Source organism: Berkeleyomyces rouxiae (assembly GCF_048999995.1).
Source record: "Berkeleyomyces rouxiae strain 22BRR77 chromosome Unknown BrBRR77_ptg000011l, whole genome shotgun sequence".
Classification (NCBI taxonomy): domain Eukaryota; kingdom Fungi; phylum Ascomycota; class Sordariomycetes; order Microascales; family Ceratocystidaceae; genus Berkeleyomyces; species Berkeleyomyces rouxiae.
Window position 1 is genome coordinate 24,289 of NW_027396501.1, and position 13,464 is coordinate 37,752.

Below are 13,464 nucleotides of genomic sequence, written 5' to 3' on the forward strand. Positions count from 1 at the left end.
GCAAGAACGGCTGATTACGTCATTAGAACACCCGTGGGTTAGAAGACAGTAGCTAGGGTTAGCCATAGCTTGCCCATGTTAACTATCAGGGCTACAGGCGCCCTTGCAGCTTTGTTTGTTTTAATTGAATGCTTCAAACTCAATTCCCTCTCCTTGATAACTCTGTCGCCCACACCGCTCTCTGCTCCAGGCGACGAACAATCCCTGGCGATCGCAACACCGAAGTCATGCCACCAACAGCGTCATCATCTCGCGATGATGCTGCCGTTGCGCCTAACTCTAACCATTGCGGCCGCGATGCGCCGACCGAAACCACCCAGCTTCTCGGCAGTAGCACCCAGCAACACCACGTCACCAATGGAACATTCTCGCCCCCGCGAAGCGACAGCCCCTTTAGCCTCATGAGCGAGCAGCAGTCCCTGTTCCACCACCGACAAGACAATGTGACCGGCTCAAACAGCGGCGCCTTGAACTATGTGGTCGAACAGAGCGAAGATGGCGATGACTCGCAGGCCAAGTATCCAGCTGGTACTCCGCCGCTGCCTCAAACACAAAAGGAGAAGGCCATGATGTAAGCCCTTTTGATGCGCTGTTCAACAGGCTCCCCCAAGTCTCTAACATTCAAATGCCCCCTCCGCCTCTAGGTATCTCCAATACTATGTGCCTTGCACATCTTGGCTCCGACAGTACAAGGTCTCATATATTAGTGGTGACCTGACCGCCGCCCTCACAATGGCGTCGATATACATCCCCATGGCTCTGTCTCTGGCCAGCAACCTTGCCCACCTCCCGCCAATCAACGGCCTGTACTCCTTCTTCTTCGCCCCCATGATATACGCTCTGCTAGGAAGCTCTCCTCACATGGTGGTTGGCCCCGAGGCAGCCGGATCATTGCTTGTTGGAACCATCATCAAGGCCAGCATTGAGGACATCCCAGGCAGCGAAGACAACGACATCCTCCACGCCCAAATAGCCGGTGTCGTGGTAGGAATGTCGGCCGTCACCGTGTTGATTGCTGGCTTGGCCCGCCTGGGCTTCCTGGACAGTGTACTCAGCCGCCCGTTTCTCCGTGGCTTTATTTCAGCCGTGGGCTTTGTGATTGCCGTCGACCAGCTGATTCCAGAGCTTGGACTGGCTGCTCGCGCGAAGCACACGGGCGCTGCACACAGAAGCTCCTGGGACAAGATAGTGTTTGTCATTAAGAATCTGCACAATGTGCACCAGATGACGGCTATTGTGGCCTTGTCTAGCTTTGTTACCATCATGTTCTTTCGGTAAGTCCTCTTCGTTTTAGGCGTGGCAAGGACCACATCATAGCTCATATATCTTTCTTTGCTTCGTTTCTTCTGACAAAACGTGCCCAGAACCGTCAAGAACAAACTCCAGCCGAGACAACCCTTGGTGGCTTATTTCCCAGACCGACTTCTAGTTGTTGTTCTCTTTTCAGTACTCAGCGCAACGCTCGATTGGGACCAGCACGGCGTGGAAATTTTGGGCCCTGTCGAAGCAGCCTCTGGCCATCTGTTTAAATTCAGCTGGCCCTTCCGGTCTTCCATGATCGAGTATATCCGTAGTGGCATGAGTACATCATTCCTCATTGCCCTCCTGGGATTCTTTGAGTCTTCAGTCGCTGCGCGTGGCCTCGGCGCCTCTGCCGAGTTTCCTAGCATTGAGCTTAGCGCCAACAGAGAACTCGTGGCACTTGGGACAGCAAACCTGGTGTCTTCATGCTTTATGTGTCTTCCTGCATTTGGAGGGTATGGACGATCCAAAGTTAACAAGTCTACTGGCGGCCGGAGCCCCATGAGCTCTGTTTTCCTCAGTCTAATTACTCTGGGATGCATCAAATGGATGCTGCCATATTTCTATTTTATACCGGTAAGTCTACAGTCATCTCTATCCGTCTGTCGAAACGGGTGTTAACCTTTGCGTCATGTTTTCTAGAAACCCGTTCTGAGTTCCATGATCTCTGTTGTTGCGTGGTCTTTGATTGAGGAGGCTCCCCATGACATATCCTTCTTCATGCGTATTCAAGGATGGACTGAGCTTGCTCTCATGGCCACGATCTTCCTGTCCACTATTTTCTTTTCCCTTACCTTTGGGATAGCAATTGGTATCGGGCTCTCGTTGTTGCAGGTCATCCGACACTCGACGCGCCCCCGCATTCAGATTCTTGGGCGCGTGCCTGGCACAAATCGGTTCGATAACGCCGAGCTTCATCCCGAGCGTCTCGAGTTCTTTGAGGGCTGTCTGATTGTCAAAATCCCCGAGCCGCTCACGTTTGCCAACACTGGCGAACTTCGCAGCAGGCTCCGTCGTTTGGAACGCTATGGTGCAATGGTACATCCCGCTCGGCCTGCCACTCGACCTCGCGATAGTAACCGCAACATAATATTTGATATTCACGGAGTGACTTCAATGGACGGATCAGGCACCCAAGTTCTCGAGGAAATCGTGCGCAACTACTGCGATCAAGGCGTGCGGGTTTTCTTCAGCCGCTGTCCATCAGCCGGCCATCCAGTTCGCAATATGATGGAAAAGAGCGGCATTGTTCACATGGTTGGTGAACAAAGACTTACTTCGGATGTCTACGAGGCTGTACGGCGGACCGAGAGGGCGGAAACCGAAGCTTTAGCGTCTTAAAAACGCAATAACTAGCGATTTCTTCGGATGATCATGTATAGCGATTGAGTCTCATATTAGCACTTCACATAGATAATAGTAACAAACTACAGAATTTTCAGTTGTTCATCGTAAATTACCAAGCTTGCATTAACTATGTCCCAGTGCTAACCATACAAGTCTTTCTCATTCCCAACTACGCCTCGTTCACAAACAGTCCAGCCATTCCCATGCCTGTGCCAATACACATGCTGGTCAACAGCATCTTCTTCTTCTGGCGCCTGAGCTCGCTCAGGCCCGTGACGATTTGCCGTGCGCCAGTGCACCCAAGAGGGTGGCCGAGGGCGATGGCTCCGCCCTTGGGGTTCATTTTCTGATAATCCAGTCCAAGGAAGTCTCTGGTGTAGACAGCCATGGTTGCAAAAGCCTCGTTGACCTCAATGACGTCGATATCGCTGAGAGTGATGTTGTGCTGGCTCAACAGCTTGGGAATGGCGACTGTAGGGCCAATGCCCATGATTCTGGGCGCAAGGCCCGCGACTGTGCTTCCGACGTATTTGGCAAGGATGGGCTGGTTCAGACGCTGCGCCGTACTGCGCTTCATGAGAATCACAGCAGCAGCTCCGTCGGTGATTTGCGAGGCATTACCTCCTGTGGTAGCGCCTCCCCACTGGGGAAAGGCAGCACGGATCTTTCCGAGTTTCTCGGCAGTGGTGCCCGGGCGGATTCCCTCGTCTTTTGTAAGCACCACTTCTTTTAGAGCGCCATCGGGGCCTTTGACCTTGGCGACCACGGGGACAATCTCGTCGTCATAGGAGCCGCTCTTTTGGGCTTCTTCGGCGCGGCGGAATGACTCGGCGGCGTACTCATCCAATACCTTGCGCTCGAGCTTAAAGTCATTGGCCACGTTCTCGCTAGTCCAGCCCATGGGCTCCAGGGAGTCGCGGGCTTCTTGGCTGGCAGAAAGCACGCGTTCGGAGAACGGCTCGTCAACCTTGTCGCCGCCAACAGTCATGGACTCGGCGCCCATGGCAATTCCAACCTCGATGGAGCCTGTTGTGATCGCAGCAGCAACATCGGCTACGGCTTTAAGGCCCGACGAGCAGAAGCGGTTGACGGAATAGGCAGACGCGGTGTTTGGGAAACCCGCAGCAAGTGCGGCGCAGCGAAGCTTGTAGCAGGCCTTGGCATCTGATACCTGCGCGCGAAACGGACGTTAGCAAGGGGCCAATAGGGTATTGGGTGAGGCCATGGAACAACTGGAGCGTACATTTCCCAAGCAAATATCTTCAACCAGCTTTGGGTCCAGGCCGCTACGCTCCCGGACCTGCTGCAGTAAGAGAAAGACGATGTCTTCCAGCTGAGAGTCCTTGAAGCCGCCTTTGAAGGCCTTGCACATTGGCGTGCGCAGAGCCAAGGTAATGACGATATCGTCGGGGTTCTTCTGTTGAATCTTGGACAGGCTGGAGCCGGGCGCCAAGTGGTTCAGCAGTGAAGCAACACGGTCGGTCATTGTGTAATATGGGAGGTGGCTGAATGGGAGAACGATAGTAATGGGTCAAGAGACAAAACTTCCAGGGCCAACTCCTGGGTGTATCTCATGTACTTATAGTCGGTGGTTACAGGGGCTTGTTTTGTCGGGAATTTCCAACCTCGCCGGAGCAAACTACATCGGCGCTTCTCCAACTTTTGCTTCGGTAGCTTGTCGCGGCTAGAGGATCTACAAGTGCCTATGTCCGCATGTGTTGAATGCGCATGGCTTCTGATTGGTCAGTTGAAGCGTCTCCCCTGCGATGTGCCGAGGTCTGATTTCTGGCTGGCAGAAAGACCCTAATTCCAAGCATCGCGTTCGGTAACCCTAGTGCTTTGGTGTCCGGCACTTGGTGGCAAATAGACCCAAACATCTTGGATACGTGTCCAGCGACTCCAGTTGTGCTCTGCGACATAGACACCTCCCCCCTTTCTCTTCTTCTCTGTAATTCTTCTAGATCTTCCAACTCTCTCCTTCTTTCTCCCTTTTTCCCACAATGCTTGCTGTCACGGCCACCGCCGCCCTCTCGGCCCTCCACGGCTACATTGCCGTGCTTGAAATCTTCCTCTGGACTAAGCCTGCAGGCCGGCGCGCCTTTGGTCTCAAGCCCGCGTTTGCCGAGCAGACCAAGGTGCTGGCTGCCAACCAGGGCCTGTACAACGTCTTCCTGGCTGCCGGCCTGGCCTGGAGCATGGTGCACCCCGATCGCGCATTTGCAGAGCAGCTGCGGCTCTTCTTTGCTGGCTGCGTGGCAGTGGCTGGCGTGTTTGGCGCAGCCACCAGCAGCAAGAAGATCCTCTTTGTCCAGGGAGTTCCCGGGCTCATAACTCTGGGCTTGTCGTTCCTGGGGCTGTAAGAAGAACACACGTCACAGCCGGCTTCAGCTTCTGACTAGCCAGCCCTCTGCACCAATTGCCTTCTCGCTTCTCCTCTCTGGCTGTCAGCTTGTCTATTATAGAACTAGCCACCGCAACAAGAAGATTCCGTCTTTCCGTTGTACGTATATAAAACAATGTACACACATACATGTGCAGTTGGTCTCTGCAAAATGGAAACAAACGACATGTATCCTTTGGACAGCCAGTCAGTTACATAGCTGTACCCAGCTAACCCTTGCCTGCTTAGCCGACTAATTGAGCCGCAGTGATTGGCCAATCACCAGATGCCGTCCAGTCTGAGCTGAGCTGCCATGCATGCAAGTAGCTTTGTGCAATAGACCCTTTTCTTACCTAAGCTTCCCCTCTGTAGACGTATGTAACCGTCTGCGAGTTTACTGTCTCTTATTGCTGTGCATGTCTTGTGTCATTTTCCCCCTTTCCCATTTGCGCCGTTCTGCTTACTATACTGTGATTTCCACGTCCTGTTCTCGCTATGTCTCTGCCTCCTGATGCATCGATAACTTTCAAGTCTCCGCGACAACCGGACTCGCCTCCGAATGTTCGGCTTCTGCACTACAACGATGTCTATCACCTGGAGCAGTCGAGTTCAGAGCCAGTTGGTGGCCTTCCTCGCTTCATCGGTGTTGTCAATGAGTATCGTGAAGCGGCCGAAACCAGGAAAACCGGCCTGGTGACGGTGTTCTCAGGAGATGCGTTTAATCCCAGCTTGGAGAGTTCAGTGACTAAAGGTGAGGAGGCGAGCTGTCTATACTCAGTTCTGATTACCAATTTCCACTTCAATTTACTAAAATGGAACGCTAGGTGAACACATGGTGCCTGTCCTCAACACCATTGGGACCGATGTTGCCTGTGTAGGCGTAAGTACCGTTCACTAACCATGTCGTAACTCTCCTAACATGCCAATATTGACCATCTTCACTCGACCAGAATCATGACCTCGACTTTGGCGTTGCTCAGTTTTCTCATCTCACAGCAAAATGCACGTTTCCTTGGCTCCTTGCCAACATTTTTGATCCTGCTCTTGGCGATGATGTTCCTCTTGGTGGCGCTAAGCAGACACACTGGATCACGACGCCATCTGGAGTAAAGATAGCCTTTGTGGGGCTTGGCGAGCGTGAGTGGCTTGCGACCATAAACAGTCTGCCGCCCAACATCATTTACAAATCAGCCTCGGCCGTTGCCAAGGAGCTTGTTCCAAAGCTTCGAGAGAGTGGTGCGGATTTGGTTGTTTGCGTAAGCCACCAGCGCGAGCCCAATGACAACAAGTTGGCGGAAAACACCAACGGGCTTTTCGATCTCATTCTTGGTGGACATGACCATTACTATGCCCACAGCTTGATTGATGGCACGCATGTCTTGCGCTCAGGAACCGACTTCAAGAATCTCAGCTTTATTGAAGGATGGAAACGTGAAGACGGCTCCGGGAAGTGGGATTTCAACATTATTCGCCGTGATGTGTGCTCCAGCGTCGCACCAAACACTGAAGCCACGGCTCTTGTTGAAAATTTAACGGCCTCGTTGAAGCACAATCTGGCGAAACCCGTCGGCTGGACCGCCGTGCCTCTCGATGCTCGCTTTGTGACTGTGCGCACCAAGGAAAGCAACATGGGGAACTTTGTGTGTGACATTATGCGAGGGCATTACGGGGCCGACGCCGCGCTAATGGCTTCTGGAACAATCCGCGGAGACAAAATCTACCCGCCCGGCGTGATTCTGGTCCGGGACATTACTGATTGTTTTCCTTTTGAAGACCCGGCCATCTTGATCAAGGTCACTGGCCAAGCAATCTGGGATGCCCTGGAAAACGGCGTCTCGCAGTATCCCGCACTTGAAGGGCGCTTCCCGCAGGTCTCCAACATCACGTTCAAGTTTGACGTGAAGCTTCCCCCGGGCAAGCGCGTGGTCGATGCTAGTCTTGGTGGCAGCCCGATCATCATGGACAAAAAGTACACTCTGGCCACTCGAGGATATATGGGTCGCGGAAAGGGTAAGTGGTACAAGGAGTATTTGATGGCTCTTTTTCAGTGCAATTGCTGTGCTTGGCTCCAACTTCCTTTGCTAACAACTAACCTTGATGTTACACAGACGGCTACGACTCTCTTCTTGTCGAGCCAGAGGGCGGCGTTGCCGAAGAAATCGTCTGCGAAGAAAACGGCATCTTGATTTCTGCCATGTTGCGCCAGTACTTTATGGGCCTGCGCACTGTTGGACGGTGGCGCTACCTGAGCACGCACTGGGGGGCGATTGCGGAAAAAGTCGTGCCTCTCGAGTCCACCTCGACGGCCAATGGACCGAGGAAGACGGGCGTCGAATCAAGCCTCACAGAAACTTCTGCGTGGAACAAGTGGCTTAACCGCCGTCACGGCATTGGACGGGAGCCCGTCAACGAAAACATGAGCCTGGATGACGAGACTGAGCAGAGCAGCAAACTCGGCAGCGACGAAGACGTCGACAAGATTGACGGCGAGGTTCTTCTCCAGCGCAAGTTCTTTGCCAAGTGGGTTCGCAAAGCCGGTCTTCACACGGCGGTGTGTGACGCTATGAAACAGGAGGATTTGTCGGTGGACTGGACGCGGGTCATTGCGCCCAAGCTGGAGAGCCGAATTGTCATGATTTCATGAGACTCTGGCGGTTGGCCTGACCCTTTCTGCATCTTGAAGGCAGTATCTAGGGTTAGTTTGAAGGGTAACCAACTTTCACATGCAAAATCTTGTTATTGCCGCATTCTCAACCTCTCAACAGCTCATGGAAAAATTCCCAACGCTCAACAATAAATTGCGAGGACCGGCATGGACTCGTCGATGGATTTTGCGAATACCGGCACATGCTAGATTGGTGAGCATAAAACAGCGACATTAATACATTATTACTACAGAGATGAAGTGATTATAACTACAAGCGAATAATCGAGTTGTGAGGCTGGCAAAAGATGAGGAAACGTGGTTGGTAAGAAAAGAAAAATATATGTACTCTTGGCAAGTCGGGAAAAAAAAAAACACAAACGTTTTGTTTACTTCCTTGTGAGCATGAGAGAGCCCCTGGAGAGTGAAGAGTGAAATATATGTGTGTGTTGGAATAGCAGGATCTGACATGCTGCATCAACAGAGATAAGAAAACAAGAATTGCCTGCAATCTGACTACTGTGTTGTGGACTCAGCCAAACACTCCAAAGTCTAAATTAAATAGCAGTTAGCAAAGTGGAACGTCCAAGTCAAAATAAAAGGCATGCTCATTCGTACCTTGACACCCCAGACACCCTGGTTGTTCAGATGCTTGGCCATTCCCCGTACAAGTTCAATCTGGGCCTCAATGGTCAGGCCGGTAATGGCAGTCTCCATGACACTGCCGAGAGACGCCTTGTGGGTAGCAATGAAGCTGTGGTAGTACATGTAAGCAAAGAAGCCCATGATGAACTGGCAGTCCATCCGGTCGGTCATGCCGCCATGGCCGGGAATCGAGTCGCCAAAGTCCTTGATCTTAAAGGTACGCTTGAGGCCCGAAGCGAAAAAGCCGCCAAAGGGAGCAATGAGCGAGGCAAAGGTAGCCAGAGACAGAGTGTGGAACATCATGGGCTCTGTGGTGAAGGAGAAGTTGAAACCGGGCGGCAGGAATACAAACTGGGGCAGTGAGTAGACCTTGGGCACGAAGACGGGGTTGGGCACACATTCGAGGCCGGTGAAGACGTTGGCACCAAGATCCTGGGTGGTTCGTTAGTTAGAAGGTGTACGTACAGTAGTATCACAGCGGTTGACCGCGTGGCGTCTGGAAAAAAAAAAAAGAAAAAAAGACAACCAGAACTTACAGTGACGGGGCAGATGAAGAAACCGCTGCGCATCATCAGCTTCGCAGTGAGAACACCAAAGACATTGGTCATGACCCAAGCACCAATGAAGCCTTCCACAGTCTTTTTGGGCGAGATTTTGATGAGCTGGGTCCGGCCAAAGGTGATGCCGCAGATGTAGGCCCAGATGTCGTTGTTGATGACCAGAGTAGCGGGCAGCAAGAACCAGATCATGCCTTCAAAGACGTTGTTCATGATGAAATGGGCCTGCACAACGATCAGGTAGAGAGCCATGTGAGTCCAGGCAAACTGGGTGAACTGGAACTTGTAGTGGCCGGCCTGGAGGGTGGAGACAAAGAAGACGAAGCCAAAGACGTAGAGCACAAAGCTGATGAAGCGGTGGTGGGTTGCCAGCGGCAGCAGCACCTTGTCCACCAGCACAATGTGCTTGAAGTAGTAGATGACAGACTCGCCGTAGAGAAAGTACATGGTGGTGGCCAGCCAGTACCAATTGAGATTCTTGGTCTGGCGCAGCTGGCGGGCGCGGTTGGGCACGTTGGCAATTGCAATGACCTCCTTGAAGCTGATGATCTGGACGACAGTGATGATGACGATAATGTAGATGTGGCCGGCGCAGAGGGCGGCAACAAAGCCGAAGACCATGATCAGGGTCCAGAGGGTCCGGGTGAAGAAGTTTGCTTTTTTCTTCTCGAACTCGGCGCGGCGCTCGTCGCTGGACTAGGGAGGCAATGGGGCGGGTTAGCTTGGAGCAGTGCGGGCGGGGGCTGCGGCCGTCATCGGGAGGGGGGGTCCCGGTGGTCTCGGGAGGGCTCACCTCAGCCGGCTTGGTCCGGGTGACCTGGACGGACGAGCTGGTGCTGTCGTCGCTGGCATCGCCGTGCGAGGCGGCGGCCTTGTTGCCTTTTCGGCTGCGTGCCATGGCTGCGAGTGGGAGGGTATCGGGGCGGACGGCGGAGGAGGGCGAGACTGTCGGGCCTTGGGGGTACGTGTCGGGAGGGCGGGTTCGGGGCCGGCGGCTGTCGAGTCGGTCAAAGCTCCCGGCTGCAAAGGTAACTTTGGGAGTGGTGGTCGCTTGGGGGTAGCAACGGGTGGCGATGATGGAAGAGGAGGAAAAAAAAAAAAAAGGGAAACAAAAGCCAGCAAAGCCAGAGAAAGCAGAAGAGAAAAGTACAGCGGAAATTAGGATGTGGAGTCGAGGCACAAAACAGCAGGCGGAAAAGAGACGCCGAGAAGGAGCGACAAAGAAATGGAGAGAGGAACCGTTGGTTCTCAACGGCAGAAGAAGAGGAGCGAAGCCAGATTGGCGACGGGGAGGCAAAAAGAAGCACAAACTCGCAATCTAGTCTAGCTAGACACTCTATTTTTCTGTCTTCTGCCTGTCTCGGCGTTGCAGTGGCAGCCTGAACCTGCGCCTAAGCCTGCGGATCCTTGCCTGAAGCTTTACCACATGAAACATGATGCTCCTCCACCGACTAGGGTTGCCTAGGGTCTGTAGTGCCCCACCACGCCCGTGCCTTCCCTCCATAACGCGACCAGGTTGTCGAGTATCGCGAGATCGTTAGTTGGGGCCGGAAAAACACAGCAAGATGGAGTTTGACGACTTTGACGATGACGAACTCGACGACCTGACCGACGGCGCCTTGCTTGAGCTGGAGCAACAGGCTATTCAGGCCACTCAGGCGCAGGCTCTCAGCTCGACTCAAGCACAAGCACAACCACAAGCCCACTCGCTTCTGCGCAACAACTACAGCGCTGCCACGGCCGCCAATTCGAACCGACCAGACTCCGCCTACAACTACAACGCTCCGGCTGCCGGCTCTCGCCATCTCCCGCCGCAGTGGAACGGGCCTGCTGCCACCTCTGCCTCCGCCTCGGCTCGAAACCCCCCCGTCACCATCAGGGGCCCCTACGCCGGCCCTTCGCAATCCGCGGCTTGGAACAACGCGCAGCCGTCGCAAGCTGCCGTGCCGGTCTATCCGCCTCCCGCCGGGTCCATCCGCCTGCAACAGCCGCCGAACCAGCCCCAGAATGCCGCCCGCCCGGCTATAGCCCAGCCGCTGAATGGCTCCATCCGCCCGCAGCCGACGCAATACAACCGGCCACAGCCCACGCAGTTCAATCGACCGCAGCCCACGCAGTATTCTCGCCTCCAAGCCTCCCAGTCCAATCCAAACAGGCCCTTTGTGCAGCCGTACCCCTCACAAAGCCAGCCTCGCCCGCTCCAACAAGCATATCCGTCGCGCCCAGCCAACCCCGGCTCTTCGCAGCCACAGCCCCCGCCGAGCCTGCCGGCACCGCCCCTCGGTTCGACGACGGGCCTTTCAGAAGTCCTGGAGCTGCAGACAAAGATTGCGCTGCTCACACAGCAACTCAACTCTGCCAAGGGTGAAACCGCAATCGTGAGATCAAAGCTTGAACGCAGCTCTAAAGACCACGAAACATCTCTCGCAGCCATGCGCCAGCGCCACGACGCGCAAATGTCAAACTTCAAGCAAACCCTGGAGGCTGCCCAGGTTTCCGAAAAGGCCGCCAAGACCGAGGTCAAGTTCCTCCAGCAGGAACTCCGCGACACCGATAGCCGGACCCGGCGGGCCGTCGGAGCCCGGGATACCAACCATTCCGGACTGTCGGCAAGCTCCGCCTCCGGCACCCTCCCCTCCAAGCTTCTCAGCACGCCGCGGAAAACAACCAAGACGTGGGCTCTGGCTGACGGCTTTGACGACATGGATCTGGCGCCTAGTCCGGGCAAGCGCGGGGGACGGTCAGTCTCGGGGACAATGGCTTGTGCGCTGGAACGGACGCCAACAAAGAACAAGCGGAAACGCAATGTTCAGGACTCGCCTGTGCTACAGCTGGACACAGCCAATCACGGTGACTTTGGGGAGGACATGGACTATGTCATGCAAGACGGCCATGCTCTCTACTCTGATGCTGCTCCGCCCATGCCAGAAAAGTCGGCTACAAAGGTATTGGCGCCTGTGCCGTCATTTGATGTAAGTTCGAGGTCTGCCGACCTTCTCTCCGTATTTTGAAATGGCCCCAAGGCCCCTGCCCTAACGGTTTCTAGTTCCTCAAACTCCTGCTTGATCACGAGTCTCGCCTGCATCACTCTACGCTTGAGTCGCTATTTTCTTGTCATCTGCCCTCCAAGCCGCATATTTCATTAGGAGCATTCATACTGCATTCACTACCTGCAATGGGCTCTACCACGCAACCGCTGCAGGTCCTCGCAGACTTTGCCTCGCAGCTAATCTCTCTTCTGGCGTCTTGTATTGATGAGGAGTATACTCTCTCCTTTGAGCCCTTGGCCACTCTCCTTGGATTCACTCTGCGCCTGCACACATGGAGCCTGATATCTGCCCTCTTGCCCACCATCGTGCCCACCATCATCTCTGCGCTTACGCGTGAGTTCGCCCGGCGGTCCTGCAGAAGCTCTTTGCGCGATTCCACGTCGGGCGCTGTGACTGCCCTGCTGGGTCTCTTGCATCTGGTAGCCCTTGGTTGCTCTACGGCATCTGACCAACCAACCGAGGCGCCCGGAGCTCTGCGCAAGCAGTTTTGGAGTGCCATGACAAGAGACGTGGTTGCCTTTGGATTGTCCCCCAGACACTACACCTCGCCCAGTGAAATGGTCATCATGCTCAACATCCTTGCGACGAGCGGACTCCAGGAATCCGTGGGCCCGATTTCGACTGATATGGACGCCTCGAAAGTAGCAGCTGTCGTCCTTGAACGCATCGGCAAACTGCTGACTCTGGACTTGTACACCCTGGTTCCAGGGCCAACCCAGAACGATGTTACGCGCCAGGGCGTCGACGATGAGTCTGGATGGAAGTGTGAACAGGTTCGTGCAGTGCATATTGCGGCGCTGCGCACTCTTCTTTCCCTCTCACACTGTGAATTTGGCATCCAGTCTCTCATCGCCGATGCTCACTTGACGTCTCGAGTTGTCGGTCTACTCACGGCTTCTGTGGATGCCCTGTACAATGTCGGCGGCCAAAGTCCGTGTACGGTACATTCGGACTCAAGCCACCACGCACTAGCTGCAGATGCGGGAGATGCTTGTAGCAGTCCGCCACTCGGTTTTGGGTCTCGTGAACTGGAAGATACGGCATTCATAGTCGAGCTGTCCATGGGCATTATTTACCGCCTCATCATGCACGATGTTGTGCCTTCGCAAAGCGGGTGCTCAGCCATGAACTCGAACCGCAATAAGGCGTCGAGCTTACAGTCAATACCCACCGGCCCGGCCTTTGACTTGCGCGCAAAGCTCTCTGGAAATGGCCGCGAAGACCTAGAGCGGCTAATTGTCGCGCTGAGCAGACTGAACTTTGCCGACGAGGAACTCTTTTTTGAAGCCCAGATTGACCCCGATACTGGAGACAAGGCCGTGAGGGTTCTGGACGTTTTGGTGTCGCCGCAGGAGGGCTCTAATATTGCGGCACTCTTCTACAGCCAGATTGAAGGTGAGGACATAAAGGACGGAGCCGGCGGTCCGGCGCGAGATCAAGATGGAGGAGGGGAGGCAACGGACAGTGTAATAGAGGTGATTAGCATAGAAGACTAGAGAGCAGCGAGTCTCCAGAGACCAAACAACTATAGACATTCGC

At 54.4% G+C, this 13,464-nt stretch overlaps 6 protein-coding genes across 6 annotated transcripts; 4 read left to right on the top strand and 2 right to left on the bottom strand.

Moving 5' to 3' along the window:
• Positions 1-227: 227 nt before the first annotated feature.
• BROUX77_007062 (uncharacterized protein) lies at positions 228-2,643 on the top strand (the record flags this gene model as incomplete). The annotated part of the gene is made up of 4 exons (XM_073752116.1): positions 228-571; positions 645-1,274; positions 1,365-1,878; positions 1,945-2,643. The coding sequence occupies 4 exons, from the start codon at positions 228-230 to the stop codon at positions 2,641-2,643; spliced, it is 2,187 nt and encodes a 728-aa protein (XP_073602473.1).
• A 175-nt stretch (positions 2,644-2,818) lies between these two features.
• BROUX77_007063 (uncharacterized protein) lies at positions 2,819-4,135 on the bottom strand (the record flags this gene model as incomplete). Its single annotated transcript, XM_073752117.1, has 2 exons — positions 2,819-3,820; positions 3,893-4,135. 2 exons carry the CDS (start codon positions 4,133-4,135, stop codon positions 2,819-2,821), a joined length of 1,245 nt encoding a protein of 414 aa, XP_073602474.1.
• Positions 4,136-4,649: 514 nt separating this feature from the next.
• Positions 4,650-5,009, top strand: BROUX77_007064 (uncharacterized protein; the record flags this gene model as incomplete). Its single annotated transcript, XM_073752118.1, has 1 exon — positions 4,650-5,009. The coding sequence occupies one exon, from the start codon at positions 4,650-4,652 to the stop codon at positions 5,007-5,009; it is 360 nt and encodes a 119-aa protein (XP_073602475.1).
• A 515-nt stretch (positions 5,010-5,524) lies between these two features.
• BROUX77_007065 (uncharacterized protein) lies at positions 5,525-7,673 on the top strand (the record flags this gene model as incomplete). The annotated part of the gene is made up of 4 exons (XM_073752119.1): positions 5,525-5,780; positions 5,854-5,909; positions 5,980-7,039; positions 7,138-7,673. 4 exons carry the CDS (start codon positions 5,525-5,527, stop codon positions 7,671-7,673), a joined length of 1,908 nt encoding a protein of 635 aa, XP_073602476.1.
• Positions 7,674-8,189: 516 nt separating this feature from the next.
• On the bottom strand, positions 8,190-9,773 carry BROUX77_007066 (uncharacterized protein; the record flags this gene model as incomplete). Its single annotated transcript, XM_073752121.1, has 4 exons — positions 8,190-8,225; positions 8,292-8,750; positions 8,855-9,571; positions 9,669-9,773. The coding sequence occupies 4 exons, from the start codon at positions 9,771-9,773 to the stop codon at positions 8,190-8,192; spliced, it is 1,317 nt and encodes a 438-aa protein (XP_073602477.1).
• A 667-nt stretch (positions 9,774-10,440) lies between these two features.
• Positions 10,441-13,421, top strand: BROUX77_007067 (uncharacterized protein; the record flags this gene model as incomplete). The annotated part of the gene is made up of 2 exons (XM_073752122.1): positions 10,441-11,847; positions 11,922-13,421. The coding sequence occupies 2 exons, from the start codon at positions 10,441-10,443 to the stop codon at positions 13,419-13,421; spliced, it is 2,907 nt and encodes a 968-aa protein (XP_073602478.1).
• Positions 13,422-13,464: the final 43 nt, after the last annotated feature.